The 22,983-nt window shown below is 36.9% G+C and overlaps 1 protein-coding gene across 4 annotated transcripts in view; it reads right to left on the minus strand.

Annotated features, from left to right (window-relative positions):
- Positions 1 to 22,983, minus strand: part of CHN1 (chimerin 1) — a 188,459-nt gene that overhangs the window by 49,841 nt on the left and 115,635 nt on the right. For 3 of the 4 annotated variants that reach the window (XM_064484920.1, XM_064484919.1, XM_031451689.2), the window contains one exon: positions 18,674 to 18,962. In XM_064484920.1, coding sequence (XP_064340990.1) covers positions 18,674 to 18,962 — 289 coding nt within the window. Of the gene's footprint in view, positions 1 to 16,628; positions 16,653 to 18,673; positions 18,963 to 22,983 lie in introns of those variants that run through there. The other variant, XM_031451692.2, reaches the window with a different exon arrangement.

Consider the following 22,983-nt stretch of genomic DNA (forward strand, 5'->3'; position numbering starts at 1 on the left):
ACATTTTGGTTTTTGTTTTACCCCAATTGTTGACACCTATTACTTGCACGACTTAAGGAAACACTTTTACTCTTCTGTAACAATAGAGATGAAATTAGAGAAGCACTAACACTTGATCAACAATTGAAGACTTTAAATTCAGTGCAAAACTCTGGGATCATAGATGTTTCCACTCAGAGAGCCTTCAGTTGCAATATACATACGGAAAGTACAACTAAAAAGCAAACTCCGATTGACATTAGGAGTATTTCTAGCTTGTAAACTGCCATAAGAGGTTATTTCAAGTTACTGAAGTCAAGTGAACATTTCACAATCACCCATTTAACAGAAGCAAGCCAGTGGATCAGAATAAAAACTGGGCACTATATTTTCAGTTTTCTCATTCCTCTAGTGACTTCAATTGATTAGGTTAAGATGAAGTCTATGTGATTTGGTTATTTTAGAAAGGACCTGTTACCAAGTTTCTTAAAACTTAAGTTATAAAAGCTTATTTGCTACATGTGTAGTTTGACTAGAACTTTCCAAATGTAATTTACTTTAATATTCATTTTAAGCATCAGTATAGATAAATGTGGGCTTATGGTCTGAAGTATACTTGTGAAGTTCAAACATACTTTTGAAAACCTATTTTTAATATTTGAAAATGTCAGCAGTGGCCTGAAGGTAACAGATTTAACTTCCATAAACACTTTCCCTGAGAAAATGGTAGAGCATGTGAATAATTCACAGATGTGTTAATTTTTCACCTTACTGCCAGATATTAATTTTTTTCTTTGTAATGACATTACCACACAGCATGTTTTACATTAAGAAAATGATGTTGAAAAAGTAAACATAGCTTGCATTGGGGCCTTCCTCTAAAATAAACTTTTAGATCATGTCCACAGTATTTCATCTTAAGAAATTCCTGTCAGTTCAAAGGATCTTAATGAAATTAAGAGAGAACAACCCCTAACGTGAATGCCTCTATTTCATATAAGAGATAATTAAATTCTTTCATACACACACACACACACATTCCTATACTGTGTTCCTTGGGAAACTTGACATCTATGAATGAGTTGAGGTATGTGGACCGATCAGTACATTAGAAAATAAGACACAGAAAGTCACACTGCAATCAACTTCCTGGGAAGAGGAAGAAGAGATTAAAGGATGATTTAACATCTATCTTTCAGTGACATTTTAATGTGTTGAGAAGGAGCCACTGTGCTGTTTTCCTCCTCCACAAAGGATAGGTTAATGGGAGATAATTTAAGGAGCAACTGAAGATCGTAGGTTGATAAGGTCAAATGTTATTTAACGCTATCTGGCCAGCTTAAGCTACAGCTTTACTACTTTTCCCACCAAAATGTCCTCAACAGCAGCCAACAGAGAACAGGGATGTGCAGGGATCCAGGGGTGGTCCAAGCTCCCCCAAATACACCCATATAGAAATGTGTGATATGAAAATGCTTTCCATCAATGACTACTGAGTCAAACTGATGCTCTGGGAAGCAGTGTCACAGTTTTCTTTAGGTCTAGCATGTCCCTGCCTAGCATCAGCACACGCATCATCCAGTTTCAGGAGAGCAGGTCTGGGTAACTTAAGGAGTCTTACAAAACCCCCTCCAGCAGCAGGCCTGATTCCATCACCGAGGTGCACGGCAAGGAGTAATCTGTGAAGTAAATGGCTTAATAATCCTGTTCTAGTCTTATTTTCCAGTGACTTTAATTACTGAATTATTCTGCCTGTTTAGTTTCAAAAAAAAATCCAGGCCTAACTCTTACACTGCCTCCAAATCAGGAGCACTTATTTACACAGCATTTTAGATTCTAAAAAGTGTTTTATCACATGTACCATCTCATCAGATCCTCACATTCCTGTCTTTCATTACGGCAGTGCAGCAATGTTAAGGTATTTGATCAGGGGCAGAAATGGGTAAGCAAAAGAGCAACTATGGGAACCCAGACTTTCGGACTTCACACCCTATCCTCTGCCCACTCTCCTGTGCGTCCCTGGGACCTGGAGATAAGGTCACTCTACACGTGAGGAGAACGACCCAGAAGTACAAAGACCCAGAACCAGCGCAAGCAGACACATTCACAGCTGAAAATGACCATCTCCAATTCAGCTCTAAGCCCAGCAAGTAGTTTACAACATAGAGAGAAGTAAGGTCAGCCCTGGTGATTAATTTCTGGCATTTTAAAAGCCCTTTTCATTAGTTTGAATGGTAGTGGGTAAAGTGACATGATGCTTAGTTACATGCAGATCCTTTGTCAAATGTATGCCAGGGCTTCAAGGAAAGTTACTGAGCAGGATGCCTGTTTCTGCTTTTGCACTGGCTTTTCCTGTTTTTTAAATAAAAACAAATCAATAAAACTACCTTTCAAACCAATGAATTGAGAGGGGTCTCTGAGCAGCTAATTAAGCTGTCTTTAGAAATAGGTAATTAAGCTTTCCATTAAAATTCACCAAACAGACATACATAATTTACAAGGTGGAAAGCCATTACAATCTCATAGGCAAACAATTAACTAAGGCTTATATTTATAACAGAGATTCTAGAATGGCCAATGCAATGAGTAATTAAGTAATTAAGATGCATTTTACTTTTAAAAGAATTTGGGGGTCTGAACATGTGGCCTGAAAAAGTGTAAATACTTCATATAGCCCACAAATTCATTAGGAGAAAATACAGAAATGGTCAATGTACGTATGTACAACACAGACTCTCTTAAATAATTTTCATTCAACAAATATTTTATTGAGTATCTACTATGTCCCAGGCATTAGTGAATCTGGCGAATACCAGAGAACAGGGTCCTATGCTGTTTTCAAAAGGACCAAATATTAAATGAATGGATATATATTTAACGAATTAATAATTGGGTTAAGTATTGTGTGGGTAATGGATTTTTAATCCCATTTTAATCCTAACAATCACATTTTCTAACAAAGGTTGAATTAATTCATGAAATTTGTCTATGCCCGCCTTCCAAGCCACTTCCTGCTTTCCTGGTCCTTCTGAGACTCTAACAGGCGACTTCTATACTCTCCATCCCAGCTCTCTCTTGCTCCCTCCTTCCAAGGTGGATGTGTCTTCCAAAGCCTATCTAGTGTCCTAACCACAGGGAACTTTCCTGAACACCTTATAGTTTTTTTATCGGAAATAATGCAGAGAGAGAGCTGCTGTTGATAAACTCTCCTCCTCTACCTGCCTAATCACCCTTTTCATAAAGAGTTTAAATAATTAAAAGAATTTTTTTAAAAACTAAAGTTCAGTGTTATTTATAGTTCAGTGGTTAAGAGTCTGGCTCCTCTGTAAAAGAATCTCAGCTCCACTTACCAGTTACAGGATCTTAGGAGAAGTCTCAGTTTCTTCATCTGTAAAATTGGAATGAGGACAGTAGCTACCTCACAGGGGTGAGATAAGGAATGGAATGTATGTACAGCACGTGCCTTCAGTACCCAGCATGCAAAGAGCTCTCAAAGCTCTCAAAGACTAGGTGGTGGTGGTCATGTTGACACTGCTGACATCATTGGTATCTGTCCTACCACCTAACACAATGCCTGGAACAAAGCAGGTTTTAATGCTGAGGGAACCAGCACACAAAGTTCATGGCACATTTGTGAGCCTTGCTAAATTCATCAGACTCAGAGATAAATGCCTGTCTGAATGGTCCCAGCTTCCTGCCCTTATGATATAGTCAGAATAGATTTAATACAAAAAAAATGGCCATTTCTTAAAATACCTTGCAGCGCTTGGTTTTTAAAAACGTAACGGCTGGCCAGAGGTACAAGGAAGAAGAGCATTTTAAATACTGTTTCCTCATTTGACAGGCAAGATGTATGCAAATATGAACTGAAAACATGATAAAGAGAAAATGTGTGACAACACAGGTATCTTAGCAACATAGCTGACTAAAGGATGAGACTGACTGAGAACATTTGTTGTGCTAAGAGAACAGGTGCCACCTGAAATACAAAGGATGCTTGGGATTCATGAACTGCAGTTTTCAATTCTAAGGACTGTTGAATCACGGTTTAAATTAATATGCAGGACCAAAACAACTATTATTGGAGGAATAGTGCAAAGTGCCATGAAAATTTATGGATGAATGAAAACCCTCTGTACTGATGAGTTTAAGAAAATGTTAGAAGGAAAAGGGGATTTGGTAGTATTTACCATTAGTAAACCTAGTTTAAAGTTTGATTATTTTACTTCCTATGAACTCAAGCCTATGACTTGCTGAAAATTCCAAGATGAAACTATTTTCAAATGTGTGAATTAATAAGGAAGACATTAAAATAAGAAGTATGATGTTAAAAAAAATAACTTGCCTAAAATATCTCCTCCTACAGGATCAGCTGTAGATTTTTTTTAAGTGGATGCTCTGGTACAAGTTTTCACTGTTAGAAATATTAAACCATGTCATCAGTTGAATAATGCTTCTGTTGTTTTCATTTTTAAAAGAACCCGGTCTTTGAGATACCAAGTACAGAATTTAATGCATTATTTTATACCAATGGTACAGCTTTTAATGAATAACAGTATATTAAATTAGTTACTGTGGGTTACATATTTAGACAGTTTCTTCCTAACTCTGTCCCCTCTGTTGTTTCTGCTCTAGATTACATTTGAAAACTCTCCAAAAGACAGGGTTAGCCTCCTATCAAATGACGTAAGAGATACCTGGGTTCCTTCTAGAGTTGATTTTCTTGAGGAAAAGTATTGTTTGACTTGCAAGCTGAGCTCGCCGCTATTCCCGTGGAATACCATTTTTTACTTAGAAGAACAACTAACATAAATCCTGGTTATTCAGACTCGGCATTTTCTTAAAAATGAACACAATGAGCCTGCCACCTCAAGGAAGACAACTGACAGTCAGTGATAAAATTCAAACTTTCAAATGAAAGTAAGAATTTTGGAAATTTTGTGTCTGCCATCCTGAACCTAACAGCTCCTGCTACATACATGAGTTTTCTGATATGATCAATGATGATGTTAACAAATGTGATTTTTTTTTGTATCATATAAAGAAATGTGTCAATATTTGAAAGACCTAGGTAACTCAAGTGAACCAGTATTTCCCAAATGACCAAAGCATGATGTTACAGAATCATGGAGCTGAAAGATCCACTCAGAATTCAAGACAGACTGATGGATTTTAGTGTAACAGAATAAGAAATGCTTATATATAAGGTTTCAGATTCCACATTGCAAGTAATTTTTAAGAAACTATCACTCATCTAGTTTTGCTGTGATGTCAAAGATATTTTATCCAAACGACCTGAAAAGGCTGTAAGCCACTCCTCTTTACCAAACGCATATTTGTATGAGGTCAGGTTTTCTTCACGTAACGCAACCAAAATAACACATCACTCCAGACTGAATGTAGAAGCATTTACGAGAATCCAGTTTCTTAATATTAAGACATACATTAAAGAGATTTACAGAAATGTAAAAATACTACTCTTCTAATTAAATTTTCATAAAATATGGTTATCTTAATAATAATGCTATTATGTTAACATGTAATGGGTTTGTTATTGTTTTTAAACTGAATTAATAGGTATCTTCTAAAATCTGTTTTAATTTCCAAGGGAGTAAATAGATAAAACCCACACAAATAAAAGCTCTTTGAGGTCTTCAGCAATTTTTTTTTCTTCAACAATTTTTAAAGTATAAAGGGGAGTTAGAAGTCCAAAAAGTTTGAGAATCAATGATCTAATCCACTAGTTGCTTTACTATGCAACAAGATCTCACACATACCACACACACATACATAGAAAGACAAATATATTATTGATAGATGTCTGGGCCCCATATTGATTTTACTGAATTAAAATTTCTGCAGGCATCTCTACTGTATATGAAGCTTCACTGGTGAGACACTGATCTGATTTGGCACTTAGTAAGAAAAAACTATTCATGACAGCATATTTTAGAACTTCAGAAAATAAAAGTCTGTATTACATTAAAGCTATTTCAAATTTTTTCTTCATTTTATTTCTCAAAAGTACTATTTTAGTAATATCTTTAATTTTTTACTTTTATAGTTCTGAAACAAATCTTTATTCATTGTTATTGGTTTCCCTGCTTCTGAGATACCATGAAAAATGATAAACTCAAATTGTGTTAAAAAGCTGAGACAGTTTTTTGTTTGTTTGCTTCATTTTTCTTTTTGCTTCTAAATTATAATCAACTCTCTACAGTAAGTTTTACATGTAGTCTCTAGAGTACTGATTTGAAAGACACTTCAACTGCTTTCAAAATCTTGTTTATTTAGGAGGTGACTGTCAACTCAGAGGTCTTTTGTCAGTTTCAAAGACCTAAGTGAGTTTTAACTTTGACAATGCAATGCTAATGAGCACTTTGAAGGCTGAAAAGATGAAAACCCAAAGTGTTAATCAGATTTTAAGTCAACTATTGAAAATGTAAATGTGTTGACTTACCTTAAATATAATGTGACATGCTTTATTATAAATCTTAGTTACCAATATCTCATTAATACACAGATAAATTATGTTAATCATTTAATGTGGTTCAGTTATAAAAGCTTTAAAGAAATTTATCCAAATCTCATTCTATTAAGTATACTGAGATTAAAAACGCTGAATTACTGACAACTCTGCACGTTTATGTATAATTTTCACCATCACATAAGTATAAATCCTTTCTAATTTATTTGTGTTGTTCGTATGAAAAGAATAAGACTATCTGTATTTGTACACGTCTCTGGTACCTGATAAAGAAGGGAGAGCAGCATTTGACACAAACAACTGTTAGAGAACTAAGCTACACTATGGGGAAGGATGGTTTGTTTCATTTTTTTATATTTAAATTTTAAACACAGGTTTTCTTATTCTGTAAATTAGAATCTTTTTATTCTTTTAACATTTAATAAGAGTTTATTTTAAAAACTGAGCAGAAGAGTTGCAGTGGCATGCCTCAATGGGTGAAGGCCCATCTGAACTATGCTTCAACCCCCAATGAACAGGCTCCAGGATTGTTCAACTTCTCCCTTTTGAGTAACCCAGTTACTCAAAATACAGGGATCCACTCAGTCTAAACACTAACACAGCCCAATGTTCAGTCTCTATGATGACACCAAGGGCCTCTGGTGGAAGGGTCTAATTGTCCTATGTGATTAGAAACAAAGGGTGTACTATTAAAACACACTCAAAGAATCCCTTGATAACTCACCATAAACCTATCAGCCCCAAAGATACACAGGTTATCATCATACCCACCCTCAAAAGGATTGCTATAAAGACTAAAGGGGATAATCTGGTGAAGTACTTAGCAGACTTTCTCATGTAAAGAGGCTCAATAAATGTTAATTACTTCTGTTATTATTCTTAGTTTTACAACTTTTAGAGATCTATACTGGGGAGCAAGAAGAGACCTTCAATTTCCTGAAGCCAGAAAAAATTACGCAACTGGTTCAAAGACTAGTCAGAAGTGGAGTCAAGCCTATGCTTAAATCTGCATGTTTTCACTCTGTTTTACCTCTTAAAGTTCTCAGAGTACAGAATCTTAAGTCTGAGAAACCTCGAGGGTTAACAAAGCAAACTGTGGTAGTGAATCATGACATCTGGAGGGAACTGAATGTCATCTATGAAGCTGGGCCCATCATTTCACAGCTGAGGCCCAAGCAGGCTGATAACATGCTTAAAATGACATCACTAATTAAAGCCATAAGATGAAGATCCCAATCTCCTGTTTCAAGGAGACACCCAATTTAAAAAATTGTTTTGGGGGTGTGTGGGGGAATGGCTGAGTAAATAGGAGATAATATGTGATGGTCAAAGCTCCTTTGGAAGTGCTTCTATTTGAGAGTAAAGATGAATCTTTGTGGAGAACCAATCTCAAAAAATAAGGAATTAAGAGAGAAAAGGAACAGCATAAGGAGAGCATCTGAATTAGATGCTGCGCACTACACCAAAGCTATGACCAACACTAGCCTACGGGGCTACAGAGTTTCTTTCTTTCGAGCTCACACCAGATGAAATGTTAAAGATCCACTACTATGTAAGTATTCTATCCTAGAGAGAAAAAAATTAATTCAGCTTAAAAGTTTAGAATATTTTTGTATGAAACCCAAGTGAAAAATTAAAACCACTTGTTTAAAATCCAGTATCACTATGAATTTCTAAAAAATGAAAAAAAATCAGCCCCTTTGCAATAACTATGAACACTGCTTCCAAAAAAGTATCTGTCATATTCATTAATTAAGCAATGGCTTTGGTGGTGAGGGGGGGGGCTTTATCTAAAAGGAAACAAACAAAATTCACTATTCACATAGAAATAAATGGTGATTAGAAAGTTATGCTCACAAGGAAGCAAAATATTTCTGGTTTAAATAATAGTTCCAGCTAAGTCCCCCTGTGCACGCTGCAGATGGAACTTACGGAAATCCTTTCCTCTTGAAAAGTTTTAATTTAGAACTGGGGAACTGTAAATGGTACACGAGCTTGGCTATGATCATATAAGGAAGCAAATTCACAACTTTCTACATTGAACTAATTCAGAAATATTTCTCTCATGTAAAAGTTTGGTACATTTTAAAGATACAGACTATTCCAAGAAAAACAATTGTATATGTTTTTAACTTAAAGTTAATTATCTTGTTAACTTAAATTTCTGGTTAGTTATCCTCATTCCTAAAAGAATACTGATTTTCAGTGCATTAAATATCCTGGAAACAAATCTTTAATTTGAAGGAAGAAAGCTATTTTGCAAGAATGAACAAAATTTTGAATTTAAAAAGTCTATTAAAATGACTCCAGCATATCCTAATCTGAACTAAGCAAAACAAACATTTTTACTTAATGTTCTTTAAAAAAGATTACTTAAGGAAGATTTATGATAAAAACAGACAGCTTATAGGGAAAAGCACTGGCTGCCAATTATTTAAGAAAAAGATTTCCTAGCAAAAAGAGTTTCTATATACTCCTGTTTCTTCATCATTTAAGTTGATGAGGATAATCCTTAAGTTTCTTTTTAACATTATGGGTGCACAAGACAGAAAATTAGCTTTATGATAAAGTCCATGGTTATCTTGGTCATTACTGGCCACACTAGTCCAAATTAGCTACTCAATAAATATTTATAGAATGATCAAATAAAAAATATATTAAAGGATTGGCTCAATTATTATTGTATAAAAACACAATAGAATGTTACATAACATTTAAAATTATAAAACAGAAATACATTAATTCAAATGGAAAGATTTTTCATAACCTAATAGTCAGTAAAGCAAATTACAAGTACTTTTATGTAGAAGAAATGTGCTCTCTCTCTCCCCGCCCACCTTTCTCCTTCTCCCTCCTCCACCCACCACATAGTCTAGAAGGATAAACAGCAGAATATTATTGGTTATGTTTTCCATCAACAGTGGGATTTAGTGGGATTTTTATGTTATTATTTTTCATTGTTTTCTTATTTTTGTAAGCAATGAACGTGAATTACTTGTATAACAAAATTATAAAAGTTTAAAATAATCTATGCATAGGAAGACTAGAAATAAATCCATCAAAATGTTACCACAGTTGTCTTTTGGATAGTGGGGCTATGAGTAATCTCTCTTCTTTCTTTTTTTTTACTTCATATTTTCAACTTTTTAATAAAGAACATGTATTTCTTTAAGACTAGGGGAAAACACTCTTAAATTCATTAATTAGATAGATCAACACATGATCTATTTTTTAAAATTTAAGGACAGTTTTAGGTAACATGATTAGATCCATTCACAAATATCACCTCTCCCCCAGTCTTGAGAAACACTAGATCTCCGGAATGTGGCCAATAACCATGCGGGGTTCCAAGATGGTCACACGAAGAGGTCTTTGAGCCCCTGAGGGCTGCTTCTTAGGGGAAAGTCCAGATCACTAGAGGGCCTACTTCAGTCAAAGTGCATAGACATCAATGACCAAAATTAACGTGTAAATGATTTAACCGATTTTAAGCAATCAGAGTGAAGTCAAGGTTCTGCTTATATTAACATTCCCCTCATTCACTCATACTCTAATAGGCTTTTCTGAGGGAGACAGGAGAAAAGTTATAACCATTTCTCCAGGAATTTTATAGGCCCCGGGGTCCTCCCCTGGGAGCTGGTCACACAGGAGAATGTCATTCGTCACCTGGTACTGGGTGGAGAACTCTAGTCTGCGGACTCCTGAGTGGGCTATACCTGCATGCTGTCAGGGATTGTAGGAAGAGAAACTAAAACGCCTTAGTGGCTCTGATAAGCCGAAAAAAGTGCACTGGTGGTGTTGCCTAGGGAATTCTGGAATCACACCACTGCCACAAAGGACGCCTTCTCTCCTTGGAGTAGATGGGGAGCAGGAAGAAGAAACGGTAGTTTTTCACACTGTGATACCTGGAACCATGTGGGGCAGCTCACAGTCAGAGAGCAGGGGACCCTCTACCACCCCATCAACTTGACCGTGACAAACACCTGCTGTAGAAACTTCGCAGGCCAGAGAGGAGCAGCAGTGGGGGAAGCCAGTGGTTAAAGGAGGGCTTGCTGAGCGCTGCTGGCTCAGGTCCAAGACCCCAGCAGGGCAGAGAAGACCTTCCTCTCTCTACCTAAGAATCCACTCTCATTAGGCACCCATATTTATCAAAGTCTTTATTACAGGTTAAAAAGTGAAGAGTCCATAATGATAGGCTGTAACTTCAACAAGTTACAGAGCCCTGCAATCACTACTGCATACCAACAATTCCTCTATTGCTCTCATTTCCCTAAAAACACACGACCTGAGAAATTTTACATCTAAAATCAGAGATAAGGAAGATAGGTATTTAAAGATAATAAGGTGCTGTGTTGATCATAAAGACAAAGGAAAAAGATGGAGGTAAGGAGTGCTATAAATGTAGAAAACTAAAACATTAAATAGGATGTCACCAGTCTTATCAACTATTTAAAAAAAATTTCTTGTCCTGATGGAAATCTAATCAGTGGTTGCCCTAGGCAGGGGGTAGGGGTGGGATTGTCTACAAAGGGGCACTAGGGAACTTTCTGGAGTATTGAAATGTTCTATATTTGATTGAAGGTGGTGGTTTCACAAGTGCATACGTTTGTCAAAGCTCATCAAACTTACATGTAATTGTGTGATTTCACTGTATGTAAATGATACCCCACTAAAGTGCATTTATAAAAAATTCTCAGTAAACGAGCCTATAAAGAGATACGGGCTCACTGGTAGAGCTTCCCCCATTACAAGAGAAAACAGAAGCTTCTCAAGGGACAGGGCACCACAGTTTTTTTCCTCACTATGAACCTGGGCAGTAGCCCAAAGTCATTCTGAAGTTACTACGCAAACTCTACCCACAACAGGGATCCCTTCCTGTTGAGTGGGAGAAGGGATGGGAGTTGTAAATCTCTTAAAAAGGTGCTAAACAATCTGCAGCTTGTATAAAAGCTTCCGCTTTTGAAGGGAAGTTTTATAGTAAAGGTGACCTTTTATCAAACATTGCTGGTAGGTAAGTACAAGCTGCAGGAAGATGTTTAAGTTGTATGAGGTGCAAAATTTAATAATATAAAATAGATCCTCAGCCAACCTACAGCGGTAGTGGATTTTCACTGGATGGTTTTAGGAGCTAAGGCAATAGAGGGTAACAGGGCTGATTTATTCAAGTTACTGAACAAACCACAGTGAAAATAATGCAGCAGCAATAAACTTAAAAGGAGACATACAAAGAAGGACATGAGTAGTAGCCATTAGAGACGTCTATATTATCGAAAGAATCTAATTATTGCAATATAATGCTCAGGTTTGAGCATTTTTGATCAGTCATGGTAACTTGAAGGAAACCTAAGAAGAGTTAAGAACTAACTTATGAGGCCATATAAAAACAACTGTTTTCATAACTGAAGGAAAGGCTTAGGGTGTGGCTATGACTTACCAGTCTCTGAGAGGTTAAGAGTTTACTAAAACTGAAGAGCTAATTCTTTTAGCACTGCCCACAGGGTTAGTTTGTGAGCAACATGGGAAGGCCAGATTACTGCCTGATAGTCTCGACTTGCTTTGGACCACAAATGCCACTACCCTCCTAAAGCCACCGGAGTTGATTTCTGTTTCATTAAGTTAAAGGATGGGGATCTTGCCACCACTGATTATTTCCCCACCAAAATGCTAAAGGCTCTGAAAGAGCAATTGTGAAAGAATTTCTAATAGCTTCCTTTTCCGATCCACAAACCAGTAATTTAAGAGGTATTTTATTTATTTAATTGGCCCATATACAGAAATCTTCCAAAACTGCAGCTGGCCTGGAAAATTACAATTTGGTCTTCCGCTGGCCTGGTTCTTTGGAGCTGGGGAACTCATGTTTATCTTCCATCTTCCTCTTTCCATCTGGTTTTTCCCTAATGGCTTTCAATTACTAATCCTTTCTGTGGGTGATAAGATGGAAGGAGAGATTCACACAAATAACTTCCTGGACCCTGTTTGAGTTTTCATTAATCATCACAAGCATGAGATGCTCTGGTGGGCTCTAGGTTGTCCTGACACATGACAGCGTTGGGAGGAGAGGCCCCCACCCAAGCCCCCGCAGCTTCTTTGAGCATATCCCTAAAGAGGTGCATTTATCCACCACCCTCCACAAACTATTTCATGTCACAAAGACAATTTTTCTGTAACTCAGATGCTTTAGCTGTGGAGTGAGGACTGGCCCTACCTCACAGGGACATTCTAAAGATTCTGAGTTCTTAAAGGGAAAAACAGAGTATCAGGTCAAGTGGGACTTTTCTTCTCCAGTCTTAGGACTGAATATTAGGGCCTTGAACTTGGTTGAATTCATATAATATAGTAATTTATTTGTTTATTTAGTCAACAACAGTTTATATAAAACTCAAGGTGGGGAGTCAGAAGTGAAAGAATACTGAGGGATTAAAGACTTGAAACTGGGGTAGATGCCAGAATATCATATTAATTTCTGATCCATGAGTCTGAAAAACTAATGTTCTTGTCTAAAAAAGTGTTCCCTGTGATCTGCTGGGCTATTACAGCAGCAAGCTCAAATCAGAGTACGTCCAACTTAAAGTCTGCTGAACACCTAATACGACGCAAATTATAGGCACCCTGCCTCTTGCCATCAAGCGTCTAAGTGTTAATAGGGTGGAAATAATAAAAATATTAAAATGTAAGTTCTCTGATGCAGGGCTTAAATCTTGTACATCTTTTATTATTTTCAGAACCTACCCTGTCTCCTTACAGATAGGAGACTGATTTAAATGCAATTAATTTTGATAGGAGATGAGTCAGTTCATGAAGACCAAAGAAGAATGCGGACGACACTCTGCTGCGCTCTTAACTTGTTTAAGTTCCGAGGCAACTTTTGAGTAACAAGAAGAATTTACTTATATAGATAGCTCATGAAAGACTATTTAGAAAATAAAGTGTGAACATTCAGGCAAAGGATGGAGAGGGTTTACCCAGCTGGAGTTGAGAGAATAAGCAGACTCAGAAGTTAGGGGAAATCCGAGGGAGCCTAAGGGCCCAGCATGGAGTGCAGGAGCAGTAACGGTCCACCGCTAGGCGGAGAAGCAGGGGCCTTTCTTGTCTTACATTCAGGGAAACTGGAGTTAAAATTCTGGTCGATACTAAAATGTAGATACCACAGGAAAATAACATATTTCAGCCTTAAAAGTCATTAGCACATTATTGGGCAAAGACACATGTTCCCTGATTGACCACAATTAGAAGTATCACAGTGTTATTAAGAGATTCCACTTTTTGATGAAGCAAGTAGGAGACTTTTGATGTTATCTTGTGAACTCAGAGGGCAGCTGAAGCACTGAAAAACGGATCAGAAGAGAAACCCGAACATGCTGTTTCTCGTAAAGGCAGAGGAACAGCACTGAGACCATGAATGGGCATCCGGCTGGTGATCGCTCTGATCTAGAGTGTGGTAACGCATCACATACAAGGAAGGCCACTTTACAGAACCTCATTAGCACTCATAACCACCAGTTCAGTGGAATCCATAGTCCTTACTTTAGAGACTGAGGCAAACTGAGACTCAGGGAAGTTAAGGCCTTGCTGAGACCACACAGACAAATATATACTTACATTACGTAGGTTGTTTTTTTTTTTTAAACTGTACTTGATTTTTTAAGAATGATGTTGACAGACGAGGACAAACTATTAGAAGTTCTGTATGGAAGTTGTAGCCTTCCTCATAAACTACTAAATTGATTTTTTAATATAAATAAGTGACCCTATGCACACCTGGCAGTTCTCTGAGGGCCCGTTTGCCCCTGAACAACTGATCCCAACCTAGAACAAGCCGCAGAGAGAACTCAGCATGTAAACTTGACCAGTGGTCAGGAGGGATGGATGCGGATAAAGGCAGAGGCAAGGAGGACAAGAGGAGCACAGTGTGGGGAGGAACAAGGAAGGAGAAAAACACCAGGCCCAAAGACTGAGAAAGCACAAATCAAGTCAGCAAACACAGCTTCCTGAAGATTGCTTCATGCTACCTGCTCCCTAGTATCGATGCTTTTATAATGATTGAGTATGGTCTTCTTGCTGACGTCCACACTGAGATTATATGCATACAGAAAATGTGCTATATATATTTCTAAGCAAAGTAAAAATGTTTACAAGAGTTGCTTTGTGGGAGGCTAAGACAGTGAGCAGACCAGCTCCTTCTGCTTTTCCAGGGGACAAAGACCCCTGTCACTTTATGGAGGTACCCAAAGAATTCCAGTAGTTCAACACGGCTTGCACTTCAACTTCAAGTTTCACAAGGCTTTTCAATATGGATGCGTCTGGTGATCCCCAAAGATGTCTTTGAAAAATGAAATTTAAATATAAAGTAAATTCCTAAAGAATCAATTAATATGACAATATGCCAAGAACTGCACTCATTCCAAAGAACAACAACAACAAAAAATATATCCACACTCAGACACATGTAGGTTATGTAGGCTGGTGAAGTTCCAGAATACCAGTAAGTTGATTCTGCCCACCCTTGTCATCACAGGTCATCCTGACATGTGAGACAGGTTTGGGGCTCAGAGGGCTAAATCTGAAAATAAGGATGTTCTGGCTAGAGTCAGAGTTCTAACTCATAGTATGGTTCCTGAAATGTAAATTATATATTTTATTTGATAGTTTATATAATTAACAATTATACGAGACATTTTCAAAAGCATAGTTTTCAAAGACAAAATTACACTACTGATTAGTGTAAAAGTACCATAGAAACAAGTGCATTCTGCCCTCGGTCCAGTATCTGCCTCACCAACTGTACTATAGTCACTATTTGGAAGAAGAAACCATTCAAATACAGTTGCAAGATAAATTTTTAAAAAGTAACTAATGAAAGTTGGGCTCTTGGCCAATCTGGAGCGCTAGAGTTAAGCCGTTCTAGAAGAGAAGGAAGTCTGGCTTTTCAACATGCTACAACTTCATGATTAAATGTCTCTCGACATTTTAAAAAATATTTATTTTTTAAGTTTCTAATTGATATCTGAGCTGAGGAAGTGACTTAAACAGTTAATGAAAAGAAATGACACAGACATCACTTGGAAAAAAATTTTCCCCCTCACCAGACGCCACCAGATTTCCTAGGGACAACAAAGAATCTTCAGGATTCACTTCCTGTGGCAAAAAGCTTTATGACCATCCTGCCAACCTTCCACAAAAGCTCAAAGGCTCAACTTACACCTTAAGAACTGAAAAACAAACAAACAAACAAAAGTGTAGAATTCTTATCCTTCAATTTTAGAACAAGGGAAGACCTTAAGAGATCACCCAGTTCAAAATTCCCTAAAGTGGGTTTAATGAAACATTATTTTCCTAAAATGTTCTGAATAGGGGTGGGGTGATGCAGGTAAGTTTGGAGCATTCTTTTTTAATATATTACTTTTATATTTATTTGGGGGGGGGGGATTAGGTTTATTTATTTTTTAGAGGAGGTACTGGGAATTGAACCTAGGACCTTGTGCATTGAGCTATATCCTGTCCCCCAGCAGCAATCTTGAGAGTCATAATGCATATGAGGAGTTAGCAAAGCTGAGAAGCCTAAAGAAAAGAAATGGTTGTTTTTTTTTAATTCATTTTTATCAAAACTATTTGAGCACAGGACCCTTTTTGCAGTAAGTATTTAATAAAATCCTGTGAAATTAATGTTTTGTAGAAAACCCCGTCTTATATATGAAGAAAGTGAAGTCCAGACAGCCTAGGTGATTGCTCAAGGTCATACAGTTGGTTAGTGGATAAGCCAAAAACAGATCTCATCTTTTCAGACCCCACTTCAGTGCTCTTTCTCGTGCTGTGTTCTCTCTCTTACAACACCTGCACTCCCTGAAGGGTCATGGACTATATAAACCAGACTCTGGAAGCCCTCCTATGAAAGGTGGGAAACAGTCTCAGAGAAGTGAAAAGGCTTGCCCAAAGTGACACATAAAATCAATGCCTGCAGGAGGACCTAGCTCTTAATTCCAATGCTAATATCCTTTCCACAGCAGCACTAAAGCTCCTGCAAAGCCAACACTTCTTGCCTCTGAAGAAAAGGAGTCATGGACAACAGGGGATTTAGCTATTCAGGACCCAGTGAAATGGTTATTAAAGCACACTTGTGTCAGTAAGTATTTCATATCAGTTAAACATGATTGTCTTTACTTACAAATGTCATCCACTGTGACAGGGAATCAATGTTTCAAGCTGTTGAACAGGTCATCATCCCTGTCCTGTTGGATGACACCTGTAAATAAAATAAATCTAGTTTTGAGTGAGTAGATTTTAAGCCAACTAGATTTAAGATGCATGCAGTTTAAAGCAAAGAGCAGTTTTTAAGATGACTCTTAATCAAGGTCTGCTGAAATGGACACCTCCCAGGGCCAGCTCTTTCACCCTAGGTTGCTGTCACTGGCCTTCAGCACAGAAAAGTGCAGGTAATGTAACAGGTAATGTTGCCTGAATACAAAGGGAATCACGGATCCTAGAGCTAAAAGCGTCCTCTATGCTCTGTCTACCTTAGTCTCTTGCCTCTGTGAACATTATTTTCACTTTGTAAGAGGGACAACCAAGGCCCTGTCAAGCAAAAGGACTAACCCAAGGCTAAATAGCAAAATATCTTTAGCTCTAGTCCCTTCACGTAGTACAGCATATGTATAACACATTAGCAAAGGTTATCACGAAGCTGATGAAATCTGAAAGACTCACAGGTACATATTTTAAGAATCTTTCATAAATGTTAACTTAGAATACTCTAGCACATCTTCATAAAATGTGATATCAGTATTAGATATTTAAATGCAAGCATTACTAGAAAATGCCATGAATGAAAAAAACAAAACAAAACCAAAAGTGAGAAAATGGGAACTAGAGTGAAAAAGACAATATTAAATACAGTATGCATTTAGGATTCTAAATTATGGTTACTTCCAAAAAAGATATGTGGTTCCTAACAAATAAGACTATATGAAAAACCATTTGCTACAGTCTATAATTTAAAATGTTGGTTTCTCTGGAGCCACAAAATGCTACTGTAAGTAAGATCTACTAGAGACTAAAATTTGGGCTGGGCAAGAACATTTGAAATTCCTATTCTGTACTAAATACTCTAAGATAACTGGAAGTATTTTAGGATGCTGCCTTGAGGTAATATGACTGTCACCAAACTCATACCACCAAACTCATACTGAGTGCTAAGCCCTGTCTGATTATTTTATACATACTATCTCATTCAATCAGTCCTCAAAAGTTGATTATTATTACAATTTTACAAATAAGAACATTGAAGTGCAGAGAATTTAAGTAATTTGCCAAAGTTCACTCAACTGGTAAAATGGAGGAATCTGCACATAAGTCTATTTGGTGACAGAATCAAGCTTAAACCACTATGCAATACCGTATTTCTTTAAAATAGCAACTGAAGACACTCAAAAATATGATAATTAACAAAATTACAATTAGAACACATAAAACTCCCAACTAAGTCCCACACAATATAAAACATGAGGAAATTCTCACTCTTTTTCTTGGGGGATGAGGGGGTGCCTAGGGATAATTTTCAAAGCAAAATAATCCTAATGCCAAGGAATTAAAACTTCTGATGTTAACCTTAAATATATTGCAACTAAAATATGACAGCGGAAAACTTAAATCGTCTTTTACAATTAAAGAAAAGTAAATTTTCCTGATTCAATTACTTCTTAAATCCATAGAGATAAATCTTCTGGTTACTCATGACTGACTGGTTCTCAAAATCGTATAACAGTTATTGATAGACTAAATTTAATCAAGTGTATTTAAGAATACAGATATATATTAATTTGCTAAAGAACAGAATTTTTTATAAAGTAAATTATCTTTAAGGGAAAAGAATTTTGATAGATAATGTGATCCCCTCAATTTTTAATGTAACATAGCTGCTATAAGTTATGCTTTGACCAAAACCCTTAAACTTTATCAACAGGGGCCATTTTTCCAGCATATTTTGAAAACTGTGAAACTGTTAAAATAGGAAATAACCAGGGATATAAAACATACCTGACATATTTTAACTGAACAAGAACTAGATATATGCAGTATCACAGAAACCAGACATCAAGGCAAATGCACATCCTTCCCAGAGCACTGTGGAGCACCAACCTTTTCTGGCAATAATGGTTTTCTCAAAAGGACCCCAAACAGAAGAAGATAAAGTGTGGTTTCATGGTAGCTTACCCTTTTCTCTGACACCCCATCCTGGCCTGTAGAATCTTTCTCATCATGTGTCTCTTTCAGGACTGGCATATGTTTTTGGTATGCTGGCTCTCTGTTTAAGGTTGTGTATCCTATGTGCTCATAAATTGGGTTTATCGTCATCTTGGCAATGTATTCTGCTGCCTTGGTTTCAATATAGAGAGTAATCAATCCATCAGTCACCAGATCGTGGATGGACTCAAAGCGCTTCTCCCCAACAAAGTGCTTTCCATCGTAGTAGAGCCTGAAGTTTCTGGTTTGACTTCCAAATCTGCCTCAATGAAATGGGAAAGATGTTTTTAAGAAAAGTAAGCAAGTGAATTCTTTCTGAAAAAAAAAATTTAATACTACTACTTTGTGTGTATCTTCTTTGTTTGTTTAAATAAACTGTGGCTAATCTCTGTGAATCGTCTGGAATATGGAAAATTAAACTTTTGAACACAAAGAATGAACTTGCAACAGCTAGGGATAACTATCCAAAAGCACGCCTACTGTAGAAGGAAAAATTTATTCTTATTTCTCTTTTTAAGCCACTTCATTATGCCTATAGGAAAAACAGGGGAGAATAAACCTCATATCCTGTTAAACACACTCCATATTCAACTGGTCAACTACATGACATATGAAATTTCTATATTAGCAGTTCTCTTCAAGCTGGTCAAATAAAAGTATTCAATGTATAACATATTTCAGAGCCCAGCACTCATGTCTTTTAATGGGAAATCCCCACTTAGGGCTCACCTGAGTGTGATGCCAGTAATCATTTGAAGCAGAGCCGATTCTAAAACCTGAGTCACAAAATAGGGCAGGATGGCACAGAAACACACTTTTGCTCTTTCTAGCCATGGGTCAAGGACCTGCTCTTCCCTTTTATACAGTCATTGTTCTGTCTGCTTGTTGAGTCTGGGCAAGAAGTGCTTTTGATATATACACACATATATACATATATATATATATAGAGAGAGAGAGCATGTAAATCATGAACTATCAGACTCTTGAAATTCTGTTCTCACTTTTGAGTCCTGTTTCAGTAACATTTAAAAGAAAAAACTGGAGAATGGTTTACTTTTCTGATAATTTCAGTATTTTGCTTCCTGTAGCAAACCTCAGAAATGGGTCCAAGTTGGCATGTCTAGCATCAGTGTCCTTGCAAGATGACAAAGGCAAGGACACGCACTGACTTTAATAAAAGCTGATGCCAAAAGGCACCAAGAGCCAGCATCACGGTCTCTGGAAGGCTGGCCTGCATGAGCCTAATTTAAAACTAAACAAATCAGAAAGGATATATTTAATTTCACTGTTAAAAAGACACAGAACAGAGATGAACTAAAATAATTAATAGCTGTTTAAGGTTTAAATAGGACTACAAACTTATGCAACAATACTATTCTGGTACAGTTACATTCCAGGAAGACGGGAGTTAGAAACTTAAGATTTCACTTTAAATGTACCCTTTAAAAAGGAAACAAAAAAAGTTTTTATAATGGCCTGAAGTATCTCTGTTTCTGTAGTTCAAGTTGGACTTTAATAATTATTTCATCTAGAACCCAACACTCTATCCATGCTGGTCCTTTTTTTAAAATAAAATTTATCTGCCTTTTGGTTCTTTAAAAGCAATTAAATTTTGATTTATACTCAAGAGAACGATTCATAAAATTCTATTTTCCCATTCTCATTTTCCTCTAATATTAAAGACATATTTCTCCCAAGTAAATTTTCATTATAATGTAAGTCTAAAAAGTTGGAAGGTAAAATTTCTACACCAAAGTGAAATATAAAAGTTTTTTTCAGTTTAATATGCTGCTTTTATTATTTGCTTTTCACTAATATTCATCATCTGTTTTTGAAGAAATAAACACAGAAAGCCACTTTATGATTTTTGTAAGGTTCTTACAGCAACAAACACTCACAGCACTGTTGAACATTAAATTCCTTTATAGGTCAGTTGTATTCAGAACCATTTCAATAAGGTATTACACCATTTTACTCTGGCAGGGGCTTAAGATTTTATAATTGGCATTTCCACAATGGGTATGGCATTTAAAACAAAGACTAAGCAATGGTGACAGGCATCTGTCACTCAACTGTCTTCTGAATTCTGAGACATACGGGAGCAGAGGGAAGAAGGGAAGATGGCTGAACTGGCCTCACCTGCGTTGGGATAGTTAGATCCAAAGAGCAGAAATCTAAGGTTAGACTTCTTGGCACTTTACAATGGAGCTATTTCCACGCCATCCAAAGAGAAGAAGGTTTCCTGGCTACCTCTAGGTTACTGGGCGAAAAAGCACAAGTAAGTTTGTCCGTTTCTCTTTCTCAGTGCAGTGATCTTAAGAGGCCCCAGGTATGCTGCCCAGTTCCTCCTCCTTGAGCCCGAGACTTCCAGTTCAATCAAGCTTCCAGCCTTAAGGGAGCTGATCAGGTAACAAAAATGACTCATAATATGGGTTGATCAAGACTTAATCTCAAAGGATAAGAAAATGATTTTCCATCTTAGAATTATGATTGAATTTTTAAGAAAAACTGCATTATTTTTACCAATGAGAGTATAAGCTCTGTTTGCCTACTCTAGATATCCCTCTTTTATTTTGGAAGCTACATAAAAAAATAGCATCATCACTCTACAGACTGACAGAGACTTCTCTGCTTCCTTGATCTGAAAGGCACGATGGAAAATCTTTGATTAAGGTGGGGACTAAGTGTGTCTGTTCTACAAAAAAAGAGCCATAAAAAGGAGATCCCCAATCTAAAAGCAAAGAAAGAATCCTTCCTTATAAAAGTTTATCACTCACAGATTGTCATTTAAACAACAAACATTTAACAAGACACCCAGGAACCGTTAAATATTAGGCAGTTCAAAATAAAGTTTCTTTTCCCTTGATAACCTCAATGGGAAATAGACAAACATAAAAACAAGTCAATACAAAGACAAGATGAAACGTTAAATTTCAAAAAGTACACCTTTAGATTGATTTCTAAAAAAAATGATTATAATAATGTGTATAATCTTGTTCACATACAGAAAAGTCACATTTCTATACAGTGATACATGAAACCAAGTAAATCCAGTACCTCCCTCACACTATGAAAACCAAGAAACTCACTGCTTAACAACATTCGAACTTCTGCACTTAAGCCTGCATGAGATCTCAGAGCTAATGTTTATGGCCAAGTACAAAAGACCCCTGCAGTCTTGAAACAGGGTTTGGCCAGAGGCAGGCAAGTCCTTAGTCCTGTGGGTTTAGCACGAAACCTTAGGCTTTGGCATCAGACAAATTAAGTTTAAATCCTCGATCTCCCACTTCTTAGCTGGGTGATTTGGGAAAAATCATTCTTCAGATTCTGCATCTAGGAAACAGGAATAACACTACCTTGTACAGTAATAACATTACATGTCTGTGAGGATTACATAAGAATATTTAAGTCAAAGCTAAGTACAGCTGATCCCTGAGCAACACAGGTTTAAACTGCACTGGTCCATTTAGAGATGTGGGGTATTTTCAACAATAAACACTACAGCACTACACTATCTGTGGTTGGTTGAATAGGTGGACCCAGAAAAGTGGATACAGAGGGCCAATTACAGGTTACACGTGGACTTTCCACTGTACAGAGGGTAGCTGCCCTAACTACCACACTGTTCAAGGGTCAGCTGTATGTAGTAGGTTCAATGAATAGCAGCCCCCTTTCTCCTTTGTCACCTTAGACCTCTGCAGAGAATGACAGAATGAGTTATCAAACAATAAAGTAAAATACAAAAGACATTTGATGAATATGCATTGAAGGCAGTTTAAGAAATAACTGGTAACACTGGTTGTACAGGAACATCTCTGTTCTGGTTGATTTTATAGTCAATGAAAGGCAAGGGGGAGTTCTTTGTGAGTTTTCCTCCTGGATGTCCCTGAGTACATTTATACCATGTGGTGAGCTGAGTGGAACTACAACAGAGCGCACAGCAGGAGCAGAGAGGCAAGGCGAGTCCTTCCACTGGGCCTTGGGAGTTAGGTCTCTGATTCCAAAGGAGAAAGGTCAGGAAACATACTGAAGCAGGACACAGTAAATGGACCTAGCAACAACTACTGAACTCTCGATTGCAGGGTACTGATTTGTAAAAACCATTAAAGTTAAACCATTTTCCCTTCCTTTTTATAGGAAACTCTTCTTTACATCTTTTCTTACATTTATTATCTGCTTGTGCTCTTACTTTTTAATAGCTATTCATTTTTTGACAAACATGCTTGAAACTGTATAGGCCCAACCCACACCTAGATAGAGTTCAACAAGATGAAAATTCA

The sequence above is a fragment of the Camelus dromedarius genome, chromosome 4 (genome assembly GCF_036321535.1).
Source record: "Camelus dromedarius isolate mCamDro1 chromosome 4, mCamDro1.pat, whole genome shotgun sequence".
Classification (NCBI taxonomy): domain Eukaryota; kingdom Metazoa; phylum Chordata; class Mammalia; order Artiodactyla; family Camelidae; genus Camelus; species Camelus dromedarius.